This window comes from Gallinula chloropus (assembly GCF_964237585.1).
Source record: "Gallinula chloropus genome assembly, chromosome: 5".
In the NCBI taxonomy this organism is placed as follows: Eukaryota; Metazoa; Chordata; class Aves; order Gruiformes; family Rallidae; genus Gallinula; species Gallinula chloropus.
This window is the reverse complement of record NC_140090.1, coordinates 38,007,158-38,032,001: the sequence shown is the minus strand read 5'-3', so window position 1 is coordinate 38,032,001 and position 24,844 is coordinate 38,007,158. Positions and strand designations below refer to the sequence as shown.

General features: G+C 38.8%; 1 protein-coding gene across 1 annotated transcript in view; it reads right to left on the bottom strand.

The window, feature by feature from the left end:
- Positions 1-24,844, bottom strand: part of ZNF804A (zinc finger protein 804A) — a gene marked incomplete at its 3' end in the record, with an annotated part of 144,708 nt that overhangs the window by 21,872 nt on the left and 97,992 nt on the right. The window contains exon 2 of the mRNA XM_084265454.1: positions 12,533-12,676. Within this exon, the coding sequence (XP_084121580.1) occupies positions 12,533-12,676 (144 nt within the window). The remainder of the gene's footprint in view (positions 1-12,532; positions 12,677-24,844) is intronic.

Genomic DNA, 24,844 nt, shown 5'->3' with positions numbered 1-24,844 from the left:
TAAATTTTAAAAGCTGACAAGAGCTGTCAAGGTGTCAGGCCAGGAGAAGAGCCAGCACAATTAACATATACTAGGCTTCAATCTAGTGGGAGGCAAAAAAGCAGGATTTATTTTGGACAATTACAAGTTAATAAATGGAAGTGTCAGTTCCTCTGTAGAGCACCCATTAAAGCATACTAAAGGCCAAAACCTCTTACAGTTTCTGTCATGGTAGGCAACACACTACCATTATTTTATATTTCAAGCAATTTTACTGTCAATGACAGCAGTTACAGACGTACAAGAAAATATTTTGCTTTGCGGCACACCAGGCAGTTTACTTGGCAGAAATCATCTGTGCTCCCAGAAGCGACTGGGATCTTGCCTATGAGCACTGCCTATTTTATTTATTTTATTTTATTTTCCAAAGCATGCACATAAGAATGTGAAGCGCTCGGGAGGGCACACCATACCGCTTGTTTACATCCTCCAGCCTCGAACAACCCCTGCCCTGGGGAGTGACAAGCACCTACTCAGGGTGCAGAAAGCCCAGCCGCCTGTGGCCGCTTCCTGCGGGAAGATGACCTCTCCCTCTCAATAGTTGCAAGGGCAGGCAGGACAACACCCTTCCCTGAGCTCACCGCCTGCCCTTATTTCCCTTGCTCCAACTGCTCATTAAATTCAGACCTTGCACAGCACGCAGAGCCGTTAACTTACTTGTGTGAGGCTCACCCCAAGATTTAATCGAGCTCGGAAACCTGCTTCTGCTTTTCTCTCCTTCCACTTAGGTGCCCCACCAACAATCAGAACAAGAAGAACTGGGTTTGCTTCCCCTGCAGAATCGCTCATCCTCTTCTTGGTTGCCTACTTAACAATAAATTACATATGCAATATGTCCAATTCAGATGGCAACTTAAGGGATTGGCAAAGGAGTCAATCCTCTCCACACATACCCATACAGGAAAGCACAGAAGGCCCTCTGCAGTGGTGAATCTCCATCGTACAATGAGCAGCTAGTGAAGCTGTACTCAAATGGGGACATGAACCTGGAATTTTATGCTTTTCTTATGCCCGCGGAACAAAAAGCTTTCAAACCCAGCACTTTTTCATACACAAGCTTTTCTCTTCGCTATTGCTTAAGGAAAATTATATGACATTATTTTTGCCTTGTTGATCTTCCTGTTAATCAAGGCAGAGAGATGAGTCATTAGCTATTCTAGCTCCCCTTTGTTCATAGCCAGGCAGGTGTGTGGGAGCCAAAGCAAGACACCTGAACAGCGTTTGAAAAGGAAATCCACTACCCACAGAGTAATTTGGAAAAGACTAGAGATCATTTAAGACATTATCCACTGTTCCATAAGCAAAGTAACCCCCCACCTCACCATCATAAGTGAGGTTATTCTACACCTACCATTTCAAGGCTGCCCAGCTCTCACCATTGCAAGCGCCATTGTTCAGCTGTTAGGAGAGCTCTGCTTGGACAACCACGCCTCCTCACCCTGGGTTTTGGTTTTTTTTTTTTTTTACTTAAGAAAAAAATGAAAAAGGATCCTAAAATAGACTTGGTACAGCATATGCCTTGTGGAAATTTTGGCATAGAGAGGATGGATGGACATCTGCTTCAGGCCTGACCTATTTCTAAGCATCTGAATACAAAAAACTCCTGGCAAACATTCCCTGTATATTTTTTTTTTAGCTGTTAATCCCAAAGTGATTTTTCACCTGCCCCTCAGAAATCTCCTTTGCTCCTTGAGACCCCAGTTGAACACAGTTAGATTGTGTCTGGCCATCTGAAGATACTGGCAGAGTTTGTCACTGAGGAGTAACTCAGACTAGAGCTTGCATTCTGCAAAGCAAACATGAGGGCTCAGTGGAGAGGTTACAGCCTCTAGGCAAAGTGGATGCGAGAGGTTAGGAGTCAAACATGTTCTTATTCCATGAGCATGTAACACTCATAGGTAGACTGTAGTAATTTATCTTAGGTGGTATTTTTAAAATAGTTCTCATCATTCAGTATGTAACTTTTAACTATCCCTATACCTCTTATAGTAGGCTGATGCCAGGAAGATATACTAAGTGGGGTACTCTTTAGAAATGCAAATTTAGTAACTGTGGGCAGAAATGAGGGAAGAAAATGAAGTAATTCACAGTAGTAGCATGTAGCCATATCCAAAGGGAAGAAGAAAGATTCACTAAGGAAGAAATGAGTTTTGTGATGGCACAGAAGAAAAGTCTCCTGCTGGGGCAGAGTAGCAGTATTGCAAAGAGAGGTGAGACAGAAGTAGAGGTGGCAGCAGCCTCTGTCTCACAAAACAGGAGAAAAAGAGCCATTCATGATAGCTTGTTGCTTACTTCACAAAGGAGTGGAAACAACTAAAAATGAGTTTGATAAGCATCATTTTAATGCTTCATTCCCTTATTTTAATTTTTTTTCTAATTTCTCCCACTTGCAAGTTCATTTTCAAATCAATATTGCCTTTCATTTTTTTTTATTGGACCAAGTGACAGAGATGTCTCATACACATCTTTTGTCCATGAGACAAAAACTATTGGTAACCTTCACTATCCTTAAGCCTACTGCCTTCCTCTTGAAATGCTCACTGCAAGCAGCATGCCTCCACGAAAGCCTCCTTTGGCCAGGGGGGTAGTTGCTTTTCTCGAAGCCAGGAGAGGGAGAAAAATAATAGTAAGGGAGGAAGTTGCAGAGAGGTGAGGAGAAGAAGACCTGATCCTTAAGAGTCTGCAATAATGATCCCTAACCTCTGGTACTGTTGTAACCTTTCTCTTCTATGCAATCACTGTGAGTCTCCTGTTTTGTTTCTAGCTCTCATTACCAGCAATTTGTAGGCAGATATATCTCTCCATAGTTATCAATCACATAACACAATGAGATCCTGTGCCATATGTGAACATACAGATGCCAGTGCAAGTAAGCCCTTAACAGCTGTATAAAAATATACAAAAAGGTGGTTAAAAATAAACAAATACAAATCAGCATTAAAGAAGGTCAAGATTTTAATTTAAGGGCTTTTTTGGTTTTGGGTTTTTTTTTTGGTTTTTTTTTTTTGTTTGTTTTTTACTTTTTCTTGAATTTCAGTACTAGAGAAGGGAAGGTGGGTTACAGGTGCACAGCTAACTCTCTGTGTTCTCTCTCGATATCATTAGGTATATCAAGGAGGTATATCAAGGCAACAACAGAAAGTCATGCCAGAGGAGCCAGGCATTTAAAAGTAGCAGCATTACTCCTGAATGAACTTGAATTAATATTGTTTATACTACAGTATACCATGGGTCTCTTGTCCTAGTTTAAGAAAAGATGCAACATGACAGAGAATTCAAGAAAAGAGAAGGATTCCTGCAGGAGGGAGACACAGTCATGTAGATGCCCACATTAGCATAGTCTTCTGCAGACTGAATGTCTTAAAAAAATAGTATAAATCATTCAACCAAAATACATCGACACTCCGTTGTTTGACATTGAACTCTTCTGCCACACATGGAGACTTCGAAAGAAATTGAGAGATTCTTTACAGAATAATCCAGATTTGTCATATGGATGTTTGCTGTGAACACATGCAGGTGAAAGCACAGTGAGAACCTAGGAGATATTACTGGAATAACAGTGCATGGTGTCCCTGAGATGAAGGAAGAGGTTCAGCTGAATCCAAAATACAGAGGACTGAAGGCAAAGGTATACTTCTAGCTTTCCTTTCCACTGACTCTTTTAAAATCTTAAAAGGGCTACTGTCTGTCTGTTAACAGAGGTCAAACCAGACTGCATTCCTGATGACCTAACCTGTCCCTACAGATAATCACAGAGCCCTTATTTAAGTCTTTTTTAGGTCATTTGTTGGCAGCATGAGGGTGGGGAAAGTTTAAATTAGGGAGTCACTCAGACCTTTGCTGGACAGCTATAGCACTATTTAAAAAACAACATGAAATAGAAGCCAGCCAGCTAATCACTGCTGCTCAAACCCAAAAAGCTAACCACAAACATAGAAGAGGTTCTGCAGCTGAATTGCTCCAAGGCTGCATTGACTGCATGTGGAAAATAGAAGAAAAACACGAGTTCATATTTTAGACTTTGTTGAACACTGCTAGAGCAGTTTAGGAACTTGAAGACATTTCTGTATAAGCTGCTGAGCTGCAATTAAAATACACAGGACAACAGCAATTATTATTTCTAGTATAGCATTAGTCTGCCTAAAGAAAGCACAGCACTAGTCATCCGCTCGAGGCATACTGCCTTTCTTTAGTTGTATGATAGGTGACCCCTGGCCCTGTGGAGGTCCTGACATCCTACTGCAGTGTGAAAACTGGTCAGGAACCATCACTTGAGGGAAAACCAGCACCACTTCTATACAGCTTGCTGGTCTTGTCACATCTCTTCAACAAAAGCCAACGCTGATTGCAACGCTATGTATCGTCAACAGGTCGGAACGATCACTAAAAAAAGAACAAGCTGTTTCTGAAATGAATGAAGGGTTGATTTTACATGGATCAGCAAAGGCTGCGATAATTACCCTAAGATTTACTGTGACATGTACTGAAAAGGTTGCTCAGCTCTTCCCAATGAAGAACGAACACTCACACGTAAAACAGCATGCACAAGCTGTAGGGCACAAACAAGAAATTTAGCAGAGCTCCGAAGGCAAAAGCCCAACATCACGACACTTGTTTTTTGGTAGGAAATAGGAAGCTATATGGTGGATTTTGCAGCATGAGACATGGAGGAGTAACCATTCACATGCACCACATAATTGTTTTACCAAATTAAATCATGTTAATGTCATAAGAATGATTCACCTTGAGAGGTCAGAATTTAATATATTACTAGCAATATATATATTACTTTCTCCTTTACTTAAGAAAATTCCAAGCTTCACTCTAAACACTGTTTTTCTCTATGATCACTGGCAGCTTAAAACATGGAGTAACAAAAAGCTTTTCATATTATTTATTACTTACACTTAATCTATATTCCATTTGATTACCTTCAGGATAGCAAAGGAATGCAATTGGGAATTGCTGGGAATTACAGAAAAGGTATTCTGTTGATTGGTTTGAACTTTGCAGCCATAATAATGCTTAAATTACCTTTGGGAGATTGATTCTCTTAAAGAATGAATGAAAAGCAAATATAATATTTTTCTTCCAGATAATTGCTTAGCTGATCTATACATTAATGCAACAAAGCAAGTGATAGGCAAACTGTCATCTGACCTCCAATTTATAATCATTTCTCTCCATCAAACCACTGTATGCCAAGAGAGGCACGGTGCCTCAGGACTCATGTACTAGAACACTATATTATTTCCTATCTTCAAATCCCAATTATTCTGTCCATTCTTATCTTAGCACTGAATGGAATAAACAATTTCCTCCTGTAACAGTATTGGCCAAAGAGCAGAAAGCTGATAAAATGCTGATACGGTAAAACAAAGTTTAAAATTAGCCTCAGATTCAGCTAAGTTACATGCAGAAAGTTTCACAAACTGACTTAAAAAGACAGAGCTGGGCTGAAATTTATAATCATGGTTTTCTATAAAAGAGTGAACCCCACAACAGCAAAAGTGCATGCCAAGGAGAAGAAGATGCAGGATGCATGGAGTAAACAGTGTTTCCTCTTGTCCCTTATTCCTCCCGCCCTCTTTGCACTGGCGCTATATTCCGCCCCCCTCCCCCTCCAGTAACCTGATCATTCTAGATTTGGACAATAATAATAAATGAGTAATGGGTAGCTGAATTAAACTTGTAATGCTTTTGCATTAGTGATTTATCAGGTTATCAGACTGATCTGTATATTGAAAAGGACAGAAAGGAGAAGGCTGCAATAATTCAAAACAGAAAAAAATAAAGAACTGCAGGTAACTACCAAGCTTCTAAACTGAGGAAGGGTTGCAGCAGGGTAAGGTTACTCTTATGAAGGAACAGGCTCCTCGTGGAGTCCCAAGTGTCAGTGCATGGGGTTAATATTCTGTTGGCAGCCTATTAGTGGGACAGAGAGGATATATACCTCTCTTCTGTAATTATGTTTTTTCTAAAACCACTTTTTTTTTCAGAAAAAGTCAAGTAGTTAATTATTTCAGAACTGAATTTCCCAAGAATGAAAACCAGAAAGTACCTTTTCTGTTATAATTACTAAGGCAGGAATGTAGTGATAGGTCTTTTTAGGCAATGGGGAAACAATGATAGTCAGCAAGAAAAGTAGATTTTGCAGTACTAATATTTTACTCGAGAATATCCTCATCTCACCCGCCCGTCCAAGTTTTGAGGTGAAGAGTGCCTAGATACTCTGTTACACTGACACCAATCAAGCAGCTGATTTCTATGATTAAATTTTATGGGAAGAAAAAAAAAAAAACTGGAAGGAAAATATTTTTTTTTCCCTTTCATCCAAGTAACACTGTGTGAAGTTTCTCCCGAGATATACTGAAATATTCATAAAGAACAGAACTTAACTATGTAATTTTAAAATACATTACCAGCAGACCAGCAACACACTTCCCAAGTGGCTCTGTGCCCTAATGCAATGGGACTCTATTTCCCCTTACCCTGAAGCCTACCATTTCCCTCTGGAATTATCTCCCTGTGCTTTGTACCAAACCAACTCCAAACATCCTTGGACTGCAAAGGAGCAGAGATTCTCATCCTATGTGGTTCTGTGATGCTGGCAGCTTTGCCTTTCTGTTCAGAGTAACAGCAATAGCTTTGTTGGATTGTTTTTTAAAGGACTTGAGAAAGGAAGCCCAATATCTATTGCAATACTCTGCTTCAATGCCACCAACAGTGCTGAGCTATAATTATTAGGCCTGGTGATGACTCTTATTAGCATTACTGTCAGTTTAAATGCTTAAAACTTAAAAGCAAGATTTTTACTAAAAAAACAACCAACCAACCTCAATCCAACCACAAAAGACTTTTAACTGATGCAGTATTCATGGAGAAGAAATTGAAATACAGTGATAGAGCAGGATGTATTTGGAAGAGGAGGGGGTCATTTCATGGCTGTCCATGCATTACAAATATACATATTTGTATATGAGCACACACGGCTGAGCACTTGTCAGTGTTCTCTTGATATTTAAAAAGGCTACAAAGATGGCTATCTTTTCCCAAGAAAAAAAAAAAAAAGAGATATAGGAAGAGATGCCAAGTTACATTCTGTGAAAGCAATAATGAGAGTAAAAAAGCAGTACACAGGATCGATTCAAACAGAAGCGTTTAAGTCCTTAGCTGTGCTTGGCTGTGCTTGGCTTAGCATTCAGGAAAGCTTAGACTGCCTGCCCATAAGCATACACTGAGATGCTGCTCTCTTCTAATGTGAGAAACAAGCTGGAGGAAGGGAAAGAATATAAAATTTCTGCATTCCAGAAAATTCAGCTGCTACAATCCTACGTGGTATTAAATGTGATACGTCACTGGGCTACGAGAAAAGAAAAATTACTGAAATGTACTAAAAAGAATTATTTCCACTTGCAAGGAATGGAAAAAATGACGCTGCAAGAGCTTCCAATCCCATTTTCCCAGAAGCTCTACCCATTAGCATGCTCCCGGCTCATGCCTTCCCCATGGGGGCATGAAGCTAGCATTGGAGCTGCTCTCCTTCTGCCTCCCCTGCAGAAATACAGCCACTGCTCAGTCACAAAAAGCACAGTGGGTTTGGCACTGAGACATCCACACGGGCTGCCTTTTGATCCAAGACCAGCCTTGGTGGTGCTTGAAGAACCAATTTATTTTATTGCTCTGAGGGATTTTCACAGTCATAAGCTCTCACCATGGCCATCTTGTCAATTTTTCTCATCTTAAACACCCCTCTTGGCTGCACTCAGTGCGCAGCAAGGTCCAGCAAAACACAATGCCATTGCAGGCAGAGCTTAAATTGGGCCTTAAAAAGAAGCTGGCAAGGGGCTTTTTAGTAGGGCCTGTTACGATAGGACAAGGGGTAATGGTTTTAAACTAAAAGGGGTAGATTCAGACTAGATATACAGAAGAAATTCTGTTATAATGAGGGTGGTGAAACACTGGAACAGAGGTGATTGTTGCCCCATCCAGGTCTGGTTTGACAGGGCTCTGAGCAACCTGATGCAGTTGAAGATGTCTGGTCATTGCAGGGGATTTGGACTTGGTGACCCTTCCACCCCGAACCACTCTACAAGCTGTAGCAGAACTACCCACTGGTGAAAGACAACTGGATGAACCTGAGAGCAGCCAACTGTGTGTTCTGCATCCATAGCTTATCAAGCATAGCTCCACAAAAATGGACACGTCACAAAATGAACACTGTCTAGTTCTGCATCATTCCTTATGATCCCCTTCACCATTACTGTACCAAGTAACCAACTCCAGCGGGAGTAACTCTACAACGAGACTTTTTCAAAAAGCTGTTATGATGCCTACAAGGATTCATTGCTTTGTTTTCAAGTTGCAGAGTCAAACAGCTGATAACATCCAACTACCTACGCCAAGAATAATTGCATCCCCAAACAGGCTGTATTGCTCTTACTTTATACCTTACATGCTTCAAACCTCATAAAGGTATAGCTGTCATAAAATTATGGGAGCTTTATTATTGTTACTGTGCCTAACCACACCCTTCCATTTCCAAATTTATTTTTCTTCACCCATATTCCATGAAATATGTATTCAAACACAGAAAAATGGCCAAAGTTTGAGCTTGTGATTGGCTACAAACTGATATTCTTTAGCTTATTTGGCACTGATCTCTAAAAACATACAAAGAAGAAAAAAAAAGTAAGGAGAGAACAGTAGAAATCTGTGTCTGGAATAGGGAAAGGAGACAACTACTGACTTAGTCTTCCTGCATAATTTGTGTGTTATTACCTCCATACAATTTTAAATACAGTTTTAGAGCAGGGAGAACATTTTCATCCAGGGAGACAGTTTGAAAAATGACCTCTGATCATGTGGGGAAAAATTCCTATTTATAATTTATTTAAGTGATTATATTTGCATCTAGATATGCAAATACATTAGGGCTATTAATTTTATTTTTCATCACAGCTTTTTTTGTTGTTATTGTTTTTATTTGATATTTGGAAGAGCACTCCTGGGAGAGGAAAGAGCACCGAGCTCGGGTATTATATTAGGTGATTAATCAGAAGTTCTGAGATGGAGAAGACTTTCAAATACAGAAATAAAACCTCCTTATGCTTGTAGCAACTAAAGTCCCTTGAGGAATGCCCAATGTAGGGGACCTAGCTGTGTGATCCAGCCTTCTTCATCGACAAGACAACACAACCCACTGACTCTGAACACCTAAGAGATGAAGGTCATTCAGAGCCTTAGACTTAATGCTCAGCCGCATTTATCAAAAAGCTCAGCCTTTTGAGGAACACAAGCAGGATTTTTTCCACCTTGCATGAACATAGCACTTCAGAGAGCTCCTTGTGCACTACCAAATACTTCAGAAATGCTGCATAAATTCCTACAGATGTTTTTAAAGTCCTGGCATGGTTCTCGAAAGCTGTAATCCGTGATTTTAAACCACCACCAAATACCAATTCTTTCACTGCTATATTAAATTCTGCCTAAGTTACACGTCCCTGTATTGAGCCCAGAACAGTTCTGCACCACACTGTGTTTTTTTTGTTTTCTCCTTTTTTTTTTTTTTTTGACTAGGCTTTCAAAGCAGACAAGAGTTCATTTTTCTCCACTACCACTGACTGCTTGTAAGTTACTTTTTCCAAGAGTATTTCATAAAGGCTACAGATATTGCTCTCCAAACCATATTGTCAAAGCTAAGAACAAGAAAACACTGATAGAGGGCAGTGGAGATCCTGAGGCACCGGTCTGAACTCCTTCAGGTCCTAGGGAATAAAATTAATTTTGCCATATCCCTATCCTTTCTTTCTGGATCAGCCAGAAGGACCTCATTCTCTCTCAAAGCAAGTAGTCAGAAGCTATAAGATGCAATATATCAAAACACAATCAATCCCTGATGGTACAAGCTTCCCCCACCCCCATACAATGGAGGACAAAACCCACATAACTATAAAATCTTGTATTTCAATCCTGTAAATCTTCTGTGCTAGAAACCTCTGAATCAATCAAAAGTAAAGAAAGAAAATCTACAATAAAATTGAGGTACAGAAGCTGTTAAGAATATTGTGTGTGAGAAACCAGCCCATGGCTGAGATGGTGTGATTACAGAGCACCCAATTAGGATTAAATGTGTTTTTTCAGACTGACTGGGATGAACTCAGGTTCAGGCTGAGGTTTCATCCATTTAATCACATTGGAACCCCTGTCAGGTGCTGGGATTGCAGAAACCGAACTGGCTGCGTATGCTTAGAATTGTTCCCAGATCATGGGAAGCTTTTTCTAATATGTGCTTCCCTTTACCTGTCCAGTTAGTAGTGGAACAGAGTGATTGAAAGGAGAAAGTTAAAGAAAAATAGGAAGCAAAAGCCAAAGACAGACTATCTGTTCCTCTCACCTCTGCTGAACTGCTGGAAAATGTTCGCTATCGAGGTAGGAAGTTTCAAGACAAAATCAGAGCATTCAACAACAGCACCTGCAAATGGCCCTAGCACACTTAGTAAAATCACACAGCATAAAGTTCCTTGTAGACGGAGTAAATCTGACTGGGCCTGCACTGCATGCAGCATATGCCCCCTGCTCCCTTTCTCACCTGAAATATGGGAAAAGGAATGGTTGCCCATTCTAACACCAGTAGAAACTGCTGAAAAAAAAACACTCCAGAAAAGTTAGACTTGACTGAATGTTTAAATCTCAGGAATCAATAGTTTTATCTGCCAGTAATATTACAGAAAACTATCACCTCATGCAAACAAGCATCCATACACCATTTTCCCTACCTGAAAACTAGAAACATTTGCCTGATTTCCTACCAGTGAGAATAGAGTCTAGAGTTGGAGGTCTTACAGGGGAAGAGGATGGCTTCCTGCGTTTCACCAGACACATCCACAAAGCTGCATGCAAACACTGACACATAGAACCCCTACACTAAAATTGGAGAGGTAGGCTCTCCCATGCTCCATCAGAGGCTGATGCAGTGCCCAGCATCTCCTGACCAAAGCCATCAGGACACAAGAATAACTATGGGAACCCCTGGAAATAAGTTCCTGTTCAGTCTCATGCTTGATCTCTGTTTCAGAATCAATTTTTCATCAATACTGAATAGAGGAACGAACACTGCAGCCTTCAGGTTCTCACTATGTCGAAGTGCTTCAGACCACTTAAAAATTAATAAATAAAAATCCTAAGAGATTTCAAGTGAGGAAGACGCTGACCACATCTTTTTTCCTGCCTTCCATCATCAATGAGGTGCTGCTGTGCAAGCAAAATGCCTAAAGAATCAATTCCAGTTGTATTTTCACTAAAAGTATTTCCACCTCATAACACATATCTATAGGACACAACAAAGCTACCTGCTAATTTCTTATCTAATATCTTTCCCTCCAGCTTCTCATAGATTGCTGTTGCTGCTGAGGTCCACATCTCTGTAGTTCTCAAGACCAAATCTCACACTCATGCTGGCAGTGTAAATTATGGGCTAAATAAAAATACCAGTGAGAGAGAAAGTGTTTCAGGGAGAAGTGCTGAAGGAAAGAAAAGCAAATCACTGGCTCACATAATACAGATATAAAGCACGTATAGCGACTCATCTGTGTTCACCCTTGAGCAGAATTACAGAACAAAGGGAGATTCAATTAGAATGAAAAGCAATCAATCCAGATCCACAATCATATGATTTCACTAGACAAAAAAAAAAAAAAAAAGGAAAGAATATTCTGTATCCTCTTTTTTCTTAATTACCAGCTAAGTGGACTAAGTAGAAATTTCCTGTACGGTTATTACATATCTTTACATTATCATTACATATCTCTTCAGGGGAGTTAAGATGCATTATACTTTCCTCTGAATTACATAGTCCGAAGCGCTCTGAAGACCAGAACGCTGCAGTGGGATGCACTGCCTCTCCTGTCAGGTGTCAGCACTGCTTTTGTGTTGCCAAAGCAGGACACACAACTTAGAAGTTTGGCTGCAAAAATGTAAATACCAATGTTTTAAAGCTAACACCTATCTTCTTATGAGATGAGCCAGAAACTTTACATTACCACAGGTTTATTTAAATCTTCAATGCATTTAAGTAAAATCACAGCTTGTTTCAGAACTGTATCTGCACTAGAAGAAACTTTAGCAAAGAGTATGTCAAGTTTCCTACCCACATGTTGTAATAAATAATACCACAATATTTATTTATACATATATATGCAAAATTCAACTGATAACAAGGATATTGTACACTTACACTTTTAATCATATTTTCCATCATTCCCTGTTCCTCTCCACAATTTAACTGTTCACATTTCCCTTTCCATCTCTCAATTTTTGGCTGTAAAATCTTCATGTTAAGATCTGTTTCTATGAAAACCATGTCTTTTGCTTGCCAGAACCTGAAATTCAGGCACAACTCAAAACTGTGATTTCCAAGCGCACCTGAAGGACATCTTATTTCATTACTCTACCTGAAACTAAGTTGAAGTAGCAAGCAGATTCCTCTTACCTGTTTGTGAGCATGATCATAAGAGTTAATGTGATTGTCAAACTCCTGGTGTTTATAGTACTGCTTGTCACAGAGTTCACAGTAGAAGTTGGCTTTAAGATCTTCCAGAGCTTTTGCTATCGTGTTTTTCTTTTCAGCATAATCCTGGAGGGGGGCGGGAAAAAGTAATTTTAGTTTTGCCTTTGATGCTGTGAATGGATTTTGCGCTGTGCAGTTAATCACATTTGTAAACATTTACACACCTCCGTTACTAAAAGCCTTCACATATTTGCTGTGTTACACTGCACATATTTACTGTATCTGCTGCGAGGCTGAAGATTTGGACACTTCAATTTGCTATACAGTTGCCAGCTCCCCTTAGGGGCTCTGTCAGAGGCTAGAAGGATCTCCCCAGGTCCTGTCTAAATACAAATATTTACCATGCTGAAGGCTATTTTTGAGTTAATCTCGATCCAAGACTTGCTGCTCAAAAGATCTGCTAGGATATATACCCAAGCAGAACAAGCATCAAGAGCCTATCTCGGGTAATTTAGTTATCAAGCTTTTACAACAAAGTATGCTTATTAAAAAGAAAACAAACTTGAAGAAACCCTACTGGGTTCTTCTTGAACACGTGTACAGATGAAATGACGAGGAACACTTTCACGGTTGAGATGTAATGAGCATCTTGCGTAACTTTGTTATTTATCATACAATATTAGAAGGTCAGACACGCATCTTCGTTTACCATACATTAGCAAAAGCATTACAACCAACCTCACTTATCATTTATGAGCAAATTATACACAAGTAATATTTATTAATTTCCTAAATACATTGATGACAACATGGCCTGTTCTGAAAGAGCATGGAAATGGTCTGTCATCTCAAATTAGTTTAATACCAGTTAAACACTGAACATGTAGAACTCCAGTGCAATGACTTCTGCTTTTGGCAAGACTGTCTGGGATAGAATCACACCCTGAAATCCCAAACATGGCAAATACTGTTTAAGAAAATACATCCCTTTGATTTGTTTTACAGAATTGCAACACTCAGTTCTTTGGAACTGTCTCTAAATTCCCCTTGTTTCTGTCCTCTTCCTTGTTAAGGTTAGTTTAAGATAAAATAAGATGTCATAATCAGAACAGCCAAAATTATGTTAATTCTGTGGGGGAAAAAATTTAAAGAATTTCCTTTTGTTAACAGTTTTCACAGCTCAGGACTCCTATACCTCTAGTACACTCTGGGAGTTTAAGATGGAAAATTTATTTTTTTCACATTTTCATGAAAATTATATATATATATTATTTCATGAAAATTATATATATATTATATAATATTATATATTTTATATATATATCCCTCATATATATATATAAAGGAACAATGCTTATCCAATTAGAAGTGGTTATTTAAAAGAGTACTTTAAATGCAATTCAATGTGACTGGACTGCAAGCAAACACCTCTGATCCATACCCAACCTGAGGTACTCCCTCATCAAAATTTTGTCTGTTAAAAGAAATGTAAAAGTCACTTTTGAATGGTGCACTGAACACTGGCTGGCACATGAGGAATTTACTCATTTCTAACACATTTCTAAACTGAGGCTTTATTACACGATCTGTTTAAAAGCAAAGTGAGTTGGCATTTTATTTCAAGAAACAGCAGTGTTTTGTTTTGAAATACCTTTATGCTGTACGGAAACCTATCCTGGAAACTCTGCACTTAGTTCTTGTTATCAACTAAAAGGAAGCTATAGGCTTTAGACCACTTCAGCAATTGCCAAGATGCTTACATTTAGGAAAGCAGTGGAGACAGTGTATTAGGACCATAAGGGGGTACACCCCTTTGAAAAACTTTAAAAGCAATTCTGGTGGTCTATAAAGGGATGCCACCTGATTTTGCTTTTTTAAAAAGTAAGAAAGAAAATTCTGGATTTGGGGGAAATTATCAAGAACCACGAATTTTTTTTATATGACGTCTGTGAAGGAATGGGAGTGAATGCGAACAATTCTAAGTCAAGATCTGTGAACTGAATATTTTTTTTCTTTATATAAAGATCACACAAAATGATGTTGATTAATCCTCAAGCAAAATTTTCCAAGACTTACATTATTACTTCAATAATGTTACATAACTTCACTGGTGGGTCTGTTGACATCAAGCACCATTTTAAAATACTAGATTTATTATAAAGCAGAACATAACCTGAATGCAATTACGTCTGACATCCCTATGCATCCTACAGGAGCACAGACACTGAAACCCCATGAACAACTTGACTGGAAATTAATAAAATCTCATCATGATCTTGTGGTTTTGACTCCTAAGTTCTTTCCGTGAGCATTCTTTCAGAGGCTGGGTTAATTTACATTACAATATTACACCACAGTTTCAGAGGCAAGTAAAGAATGTCATCACGTCGTCTCAATTAGACATAAAAAAAATGTAGACGGAATATAATAACAGAGTCCAATCATGCACAGGGGAGGGGAAAATCAGGACCTTTAAATGACAAGATTGAGATCCTTAAAAACTGAAAGTTTTTGACCTTCAGAACGTAGGAATGATTGTATCGGATAAGGTCAACTTTCTGAACCTGCCTAAGATTTTAGTCTCTACAACTACAGAAACTGACCTTTTACTAAGGACCCTTCCATTTTCTTTGCTTTGAAGCTGCGTTCTGCTTTTATTTGTTCCGATAGTCACACATTTTTTATTCTTTTGTCTGGGCAGATCACAATTATATACAACCCCCACTACCACACTGTCTTTCTGAACAAACCCCGTAACAAAACACTTAACGGAGGGTGTTCAGGAGATTTCCTGCAACCATGGGCTGTGTGAGGACTGAGGATCAGTTGCCACTGCTGGTGGGTATTGAGAGACAAGGAAAGTCCGATTTCAAGGATGAAGAGAGAAGGGGAATAGAGAATACAGACTGATGGTTCTCTGCCTGCTAGGTTATTTCTATTGATTTGGAAAGGAGTATTACCTTGGAAGAGGAGGTTTTCGATAGCTCTATCAATTTTGATGGGGGATAACTGCCCAAAAACTGACAATAAAAAATTACAGTCCCTGGACCTTGATAGTGCTGGGCAATGGATTGCAGATAGAAATGATCTGGAGAGGAATATTGCTCTTGGAAAGTAGCAGCCAAAAAACTCACCTAAATTGAATATGACCAAGCTTAGTCTCAATTTCATCAAGATTTGCAAACCATGCTGGAAGTTTTAAGAGAACTTTGAATTATGATTCAGCTTGGTAATGAAACTCAGAACTGAGTGTCACTTAATTTCTTTTTTTTTTTTTTTTTCCCCAGAAAGGCTTATTATCTGAAAGCCTACAGCTATAATTCACTGTGCCTGTTTTTCATAATTTATGTGAAAGATCTCTAATAAGCGATCACATCTATCTGCTGACTTTATTTCTCTATCTCCTCCATTCTCCAAAGTCTTGAGCCTAGGCAAATGCAAACATCTGCTAAATTGGATTAAGAGAGGGCTTTGTTGGCAGAGGGGCTACCTGTAACTATCTAGACTGGACTGACTAGACTTTCTGCTCCCATTATCTGAGAGAAAACAAAGGAAAGCTACAGAAACACTAAACACTTTACATAGATAACTTTGGAGAGCTGTCTGGATGCCCCGATGTAGTGGATAATTTTATGGAGTGCACTCCAGGCTCATACTTGTGCTGTCTGCAGAAAGGTCAGCTGGGGGAAAAAAAAAACCAAAAAAAAGGCTGCAAAAGTAAAATACATCATCTATTCAATGGTGATTGCCAGGGTGAATATTCTTACTTCACAATAAAAATGAGCTCCTTTTATTGCAGTAAGCTATTCTGCATAGGCTATAGACTTAAAAGGGTCAGGCATGCAGTCACTGGAAAGTAGAATATATTACAGAAATAAACCCCTTCTTCAGGATAAATTACTGGTACAGTCATCCCAGAGAGGATTTGACTGCTCTGGTCTGATCCTGTGGATTACACCACAGATGTTCCTATGCAACCTTGTTTTGCAAAAATATTTAAAGGGTGCTTTTCTGTCCCAATAACTAAACCAAAAACCCTCAACCAAACCCAAATCAAACAGGCAAAATTGTATTTTGAATATTGTCAAAAATCTTCAGCTAATTCTGTTGATATGAAAAAATATACAGTAACTGTATATATATGAAAAAGTCTGCCAAAAAATGCTGTTACCAAAAAAAAAAACTTACAAAAAAGAAAAAAAAATAAAAAAGAAGAAGAAAAATCAAGGGAAAAACCAGCCACATCTTAAAAGCACACTTCTCTATAGACAATTGACTATGATACTCGTGGACAAAAGTTCCTTCATCTCTGGTGTACTTACTAAGTATTATAAAGACTGTATGAAGAAGCCAATCACACTGGACAGAATGTCCAGTTCACTAACATCCCCGCAATCAGTCTCAGGATTACTTGGTACATACAATTTTTTTTAGTATCATCACATACCACTTTTTCTCATGCAAGCAGTCTATACATCACCCACGGATGCACTTGAAGGAATAAATAAAAAATGGGATACATGAATAATATTAATGCACTCTGGTACCAAATCTAATTATTTCTAAGGTTCTTGTCCTTATAAAGGCAGTGAGACCAAAGCAAAAGGCAATTAGATACATTGATCAAATTATTAATTGATCGCAATAAATTAATCTCCAGGCAGATTACAGCGAGTTCCAGTTTCATACCAAGTTTAAAAGAAGACTGGCTGGGAAAATAAAGACCAAGATTATTGTCAGATTGGATTTTTTTTTTTATTTCCTTACCTGAAACTTTCCCATTAGTGTGAGATGTGATAGCAACCTAAAACTTACAAGGGCATCAGATGCTATCTCCTTAATTTCTTGCTCCTTTCTGACATTCAGCTGTCAGGTAAAGAAGATGCCACTGGGAATGACCCCACTGTTCCACTGCACTGGATGAGGATGGGCCCAAGGAATAAGTGGTAATCTGAAGACCCCATGTTAACTGAACATGAGAGTCTGAAAAAAAATCCACCCTATCTTTATTTTCTCTTCAAGATTCCTTGCAACAACCATTTCCAACCAAAACACTTATTACACGTAAGAGAGCTAATCAGTATTCTGCTATCTGTGTACTTGAAAATGCTATTGAAGACATGCAAATAATTATAAAACTGGTTTCTCAGCTTCCTAATAAACACACAGGCAGTATTTCACATTAGATAAACACCCTAGCATTAGGACAAATAACACTGCGAAATTAGAAGGAAATAGCAAAATTCATTCCAATTAGTGCTATTTGCTTCTTAATGCCATCTCCATTTCTCAAAACACCAGATTTGTTAACCATTCCTCTACTAAATGCAAAGAACAGAATTCCACACCCCTGGCACTGAACAGAGTGTGATGGATGCAAACAGGAACAGAGCCAGACTCAGCAGAGAGCAAAGCAATGCAGAACAGTGTCCTGCAATGGTAAGATTGAATTAACTTGAAAGGAAGCTTATGATGAGACAGCAATTTGTTATCAGATTTGTCTGTCTCATTAACTTACTTAAAGCACTTACACTGTATAATTACTTTTAACTGGGACTCATAAAATCACTTGATTGGGGGTTTTTTTGCCATTAAAACTAACTGTTGTGCATAGATCTGTAGAATTATTTATTTATTCTAGTGCTTTAAAACCCACTTCCAGGCAGAGCATTCACTGACAAGGCGAGAGGGCTGGCCACAGATTTTTGCTTGGATATTAGTATTAAGAAGGAGCTCTTCAGCAGGGCTTATGAGAAAGCATGGGTCTAGTTATAATGGGGAAAAAATTATCTACCCCATCCCTACCACTAATCTTTTGATGTCCATACAAGGTGGAACCAAAGGAGGTTTTGCAGTAAAAAAGAAAGAGGATTTAACTCTTGATAACAGCTTCTTCACTGAATATTCATCACTGTTCAATGATAGAGAAGGAGAGGAGAAGCCTGGTATTAATCTCTTTTACTCTTCTACATTAAATAGTCCAGTCACACGCTATAATTAGAGAGGAGTTTTGATTTAAAAACATCCTAGGGTTGATTTTTGGCGTTTAATTTCCTTGCAGCAGGCACGTAGACATCTAAAGATTTTCATAGCTACTTAATGTAATTTCATTGACAGGTAAGTGTCTAATGTAATGAGACTCTTCAGGAAAATCAAGTTTTTCTATCTGATCCTTCCAGCGATGCACTAAGCTAAATGAAGCACCTTTGAAGCCCGTGGAACTTGCAGACCTGGAGATGGACTGAAAAACCCCACTTGAGCATGAAAACCAAGCACTGGAACAGATGTCAGTGCTCATGCTCGACAGCCCTCAATCCAAGGATATGACCATGCCTCACGTAAGGCATTCCAGGACCCGAGGAAGGCCAAAGGACAGGGCGAGTTGTTTGTTTGTTTTGGTTCAGGTTAACTGACTACCAATTGACCAGCTGCTATTAATTTGTATTAAAAAGTTGCTCTAGAGCTCTTCAAGCTTTAACTTGTTGGTGCGGTTAGCTTTTAGTCTAGTAAAAATTGACAGTAAAGTTGGCTGGGCATCAGGGAAAAAGAAAATTGGGACCCATCATAATGAAATATATTTTGTTTTGAGTGAATAGTTGATCTAAGGGACAGCTTACACATGGAAATCTGCATACCTGTATTTTCAGAATTAAGTTCTTGGTGATTACTAAGTTTAGCTTTCCCAGCTTTGGCTAGTGTGCTTAAATAGTTTTCTGCAAGATTTTTATCGTGTTCCTCTATAGTGATTTTTTCTGTTAAGTTTTCAAAACATTCTCCCATTTTTTTCTGTTTCTGATTATATATATATTTAGGTTTTTTTCAAAGAAAGCAAAAGGAATACAATAATCTTTGAATTGAAATAAAGGTGTTTCTGGCCCAATTTGTTTCTCTCAAGAACACTTTTCAATGACTGGCTAAAATTGCAACCTGTTCTACATTTAAACACATCTGTAACTGTTATCTAAATATAAATCAACATCTCAAAAACATGGACATTGTATTTGCCCTACTGTGGACATTTCACTGCATTTTCACAGCCAACATGTTTAGCTGGAGCAGAGCACTGGGAACTATGCAGGGTAAGTGCTCCTGGAAATCCCCCCAGTAGGCTCCATGATTTTTCTTTACAGACCCTTTTATTGATTCCATTTTACCTTGGCTTTCCAGACCATTAAACACTTTCATGCAAATTTACTATCTTTTTATATCTTCAGGGACCTGTCATGACCAGCCTTACATTATATGCTTTGAAGTGATGTGCCACAAGCACTTCAATACCCAGCAATTGAAAAAAAGATACCAGGACCAGGACACCCCTGGGGAGGTCTGGGTGCCTGCCCAAGGAGTCCTGGGTACAGCCAAAAAACAGTTCCAGCTGCAAAGACAGTGGGTTAGGGTGATTGCCCCCTCCTTGGAAGTGTTCAAGGCCAGGTTGGATGGGGTCTTGAGCAGCCTTTTCTAGTGAGAGGTGTCCCTGCGCACGGCAGGAGGGTTGGAACTTGATGATCTTTAAGGTCCCTTCCAACCCTAACCATTCTATGATCCTATGATCTTCTGATGTACAGCCGATGGTCTGTACCAGCTTACCTCACTAGAAAGATGTATCTCCTACACCAACATTTGGTTATTAAATTGTAGGGCTGGACCAATGTACTTTTCATTTTAGTTAAAAAACCACACCACCACAAACCCACAAACACATTAGGAATGACTCTCCTGACCTCCTTCAGCTCTTCAATTATGAATGCATACAAGTTTAGATTTGCATTATGATACAATAGAATGCAGTAAATATTTATTTTCCTAAAAGAAATCCTTTGTGTTGCCACAGTTAGAAAAAGACTTCACCTAAACACCAAAAAAAAAGTGAAAAAACATCCCCACATAATTTCTTTTTCATCTTCAAATAATGCAAAAAAATATTTCTACCTGCAAGCCCACAGAAAATGTTTGCCCTAATAGGAAATGGAATTAAGTTTAAATTTGCCATACAGAACACTCTTTGAAAAAAATCTTTCTAAAAAATCCTTCTCATTTTGGGTTGATTCAAAATACTCTTCACAGGCAGTAATCAAGCATCATGACAATTCTCAATCTAAAAGACAGTGACACTACCTAGACAAAGAGAGATAAGGGTGTAAGCACAGGGCTTTACAAATGCACAGACTGGTGCTGGAGATCCTGTTCTTTTATTTCTGAGATTGTTCTGTAAGCTGCCGAAGTAGGAGAAGATCCCTGCAGGAGCCCGGATTTAACCTGGCAGATCTGCACTCGCTAAATTACGAGTGACCTTATTGCAGTCTTAAACCCAGATATAGTGTCTTTGAGATTAGATGGGCCTGGGTTTTGCTGTCTCTGAAAAGATAATTAAAAACATTGCAAACTTCTGAAGGCCCCCAGGTTAAAAAAGGCAAATAAAAAAAAAGGGAGTGGTGGAGGGTTTTCCATACCTTTTATTTGTGTCAGAAACAGGTGGCAGATGGAGCATTTACCATTGCTGTGACCCTCATATGTTAAAAAAGTTATTTGCATAGATGCAACTCGTGAGAATAGTTACTTTGTGTGCCTGATAATACTTATGTTTTGAAGACCTAAGGCCATACAGCTGGGTAGTTGATAGTCAATAATTTCAATAAAAGGGAAATACAGCAGCAGCTTAATAAAAACACCCCTTAGGGCTCATAAGTAGCCTGATTTTAACTCCACCTCATAGACAAAGGGGAAAAAGAAGGGTTCTAGTTGATTTGATACTTCTCACTCTTGTGTTAGAAAATGGAGAGAAAATGAAGGACTATGGTACACCTGTGTGTTGAGATACACTGTTGGGCAAACGTGTCTCAAGTTGAAAGCGCCAGATAACAAAAGGCACAAAAAAGCATTTTTATGGATCTCTTTGCTGATTACCTACCCAGGCAAGTGTTCAAGAACAGTCAGCTCTGCAACGAGCATAGCCCCATGCAAATGTCTTAACGTCCAGTACCTGCACACGAGCTGATGGGAAATACCTAAAGATGACTGGCCATTACTACCAATGACATTTCCAAGGAGACTCTTAAAACAGCATCAGGACCGCGGCCGTGCTCCCTATTGCTTTGCTGCCAGCAGTGCTGTATGACTGGCACCTTTCGCTGCGAGATGAATGCACAAAGATGAAGCATTTACCCGTCATTGCCCATAATCATTAAGTGTGTTTAAAGAGATGCAGAGAAAATGAGCCATGTCCACAGAACAGTCAAAGCTCCCTTAAAAATATCATACCGAAATCCACACGTTTGCATAAATGATACATTCTGACTGATCCTTAGTCACACCATTCCATTTTTCTCCATTTTCTGTCCTGTTTTCTGCATAGCAAATTGTCAAAAATCTCTGAAGTTGAACAAAAACGTAGAGAATGACATGCTGTCATGCTGTCAGGTAAAGAAATGGGTTTTTAAGTACATTTTCAACATACACTCACAAAAGCATAGGACCAGACTAGAGACTGAGATCTAACTGAGATTATATTTCTGCCAATCTGTCACACGTTGCAGTGCTCAGACCAGCTATCAGAGAGGCAGATGCCAAACCACAAACCCTCTGTGGGCACGTGCTAGTACATTTGTTTTGACTTTTCCTAACAGGGACACCACAAAAACCATTGGGTCCACTTTGAAACACCAGCACTAAAAGTATTCCCAGTTACTTCTCCTTGGTACCAGCACACTTGTTTGTAGGCACTTGCATTTATTTAGACCAGCAAGCTAAATTAGGTTAAAAATAGTTCTGCAGGGGAAAAATATATGTATATGTTTAATTAAAACCTCTATCAGTCCAGATGTCCATTTAAGCAGCGTTCAGGTCCATCACTGCAGTGCCACTACAAATAACCAGGTTGCTTGCATGAGATGTACAAGAAGTAAGAGAGACAGCCAAGATCAACGAACTCCATTGCTGGGGGTGGGGGTGGGAGAAACCAAACCTAACAGCAAAAGCTTAAAGTTCAAAATAAATCAGTGTGAGAGCCAGTACTAAAAATGAAGCCTTCTAACATTGTGTGCTCTGTCTGATAAATGCATGCTTTTAGGTTTCCATAAAAATATAGATCCAAAGAACTTTACTTGGTCTTCACAAATGAGAAGTTGGGAGGGTTGTGAACCACCAACCAGTTACAGAAACAGCATCACCCTGAGGCTCAAGGTTCCTCCCATAAGACTAGAAAAAAAGACTGGAAGGGAGAGAGAAAAAACAGCACAACATGCTAGATGGAAACCTATACAGAGGAGATTTAGTGGTGGGCTTGAGGCATACAGTAAAAGAAACAGCTTTCTTGCATACAAGTGCTCATTTTTTTTTTTCCAAGGGCTTGTTTTCTTGGTTTATTCAAGTTTTTCTTAGCCTTAAGCCATCCCTGCCCAGCCAAACGTTCCCTTTTTAGTTGAAAGGAACTCCAGCTGCCTTGAAGAAACAAGCAGTAGAGTGCCCGGCACCACAGAAACTACTGGGATGAACATCAGGTTTTTTCCAGCAGGAAGCATCGGTGGAGCGTGCAAAACTGGCATTTCTGAACCCACTAACCGCGCTTGTTAAAAAGCAACAGGACCTGCAATATAGGAGGCAGATGAACAGGATTCCAGCTACAGTTAGCTACAGTTAATTGCAAACCAACCAAACTCAAGCATTGCAGTGATACAGCTCCTAGAGTTTCTGATAGGTATTTTGATCTATTCACATGGAAGAAATTTCAAAAGACAAAATTTAAAACTATATGTTTCAATATACACAATGTATACACATACACAAAGCCGATGGTAACTTCATTTACTGTAATTAACCTTGCTTTTACAAAGAGCTTTTCAATCAGCTTTATCTACTGGAGCACATTAAATCAAGCACTGATGATGTCCCTGCACACAATAAGTCTGTGCTGAGAGCAAAGTAGCTCAGTCAGCTCTCATAATATGAGTCAGCAATTGTTCTTTGATATCTTTAATTTGTTACAAGCTAAATCCTCTTAAGAGCACCTGCTGGAATACAAAAGGTCAGACTGGAAAGTGGCAGAAAATCAATACTGACAGCTTCTGTCACCCTCCACTATCAATATGGCTCTTTCTAAGCTAAATTGCTTCTTTCTAACCTTTCTAATATTTGGTTGTTTGAATCTTGCTTATGTAACATTAAAAAAAAAAAGAAAAAGGGAAAAAAAGAAAGAACTACTTTCCTAAAGAGAAAGTTGCTACTGCTGGCACTAAAAATGAGAACAGAGCTGGTTCTTGGCTGGGGTTTGTTGTGATCAAAGCTGCATTTTCATAGAGACTGTTCAAAGTGACGACAAAGCAGCTGACTGCACTCCTGTATCAGCTCGAACACTTTTGAGATGGGTTAGCCCAAAATTTGAAAGACAGATTAAGACCAGTTGGACCCATGTGAATGTCTTATAGCTCTTTAAAAAGTACAGTTCCTCTGTTTACATGCTCATAAGGATTAATACCAAAATGCAGCAAAATAAAAATGCCAGAAGGCTTTAGATCAAGCTTTAAACACAGTTTTCTTGCCTGCTGTATTTTTAATTATGAATAAATACCAGCACTAATAATCAATACATGCAACATGAAGGAAAACATTAATTTTTCAAGAAAGGGATTTTAATATGAAGCAAAGAAAAGGTCATTCTAATCTAAACCAGATTAAAAGTAAAATAAATTAAACATCCCTTTAACTTTGATATGAAAATTTAGCAGGTGCTGCAGCTGTTAGCAATCTTCTCATAAAAAAAATGCCTTAACAACAGTAATAGGAGAAAAATACAGATTTTAGCAGACAGGGAATGACAATTTGTGTCCTTGAAAGGAAAGTAGAAAATACACAGGGAAAAAAAATAAAAATCAATGCTCAGCAGTATGCTGGTTTTATTTGGAATCTTTCTTTGAGAATTCGAAGCATGTTTGGTGATTATATTGTTTTTTCTGCATCCTGAATTTGTGAGGTTTTTCAAACATTTTTGCAGGACTGTATCCCTGTCACATTAAAATTCTGTTTTAAAGCTCAGTAATCACAAGCGAGTGATGAAAGTGGGAAAGTTGTGATGGTGGCCACTGCTTTGGGTTTTAAAAATAATTCTGCAAAATGTTTTCAAGCAAGTTACTGAAGTATTGATTTTTGTCTTTATTAAAAGAAAACCTTTCTTTGGCCAGCTCGATAGACCATCTATCTGCACAGAAATACAAGCTTTCAGCAGCTGCAATTAGCAGAAATGAAGATCAAGCCTACAATACCAACGTTGCACCACTTGTAAGACCCCCTCATGTCCAGGAC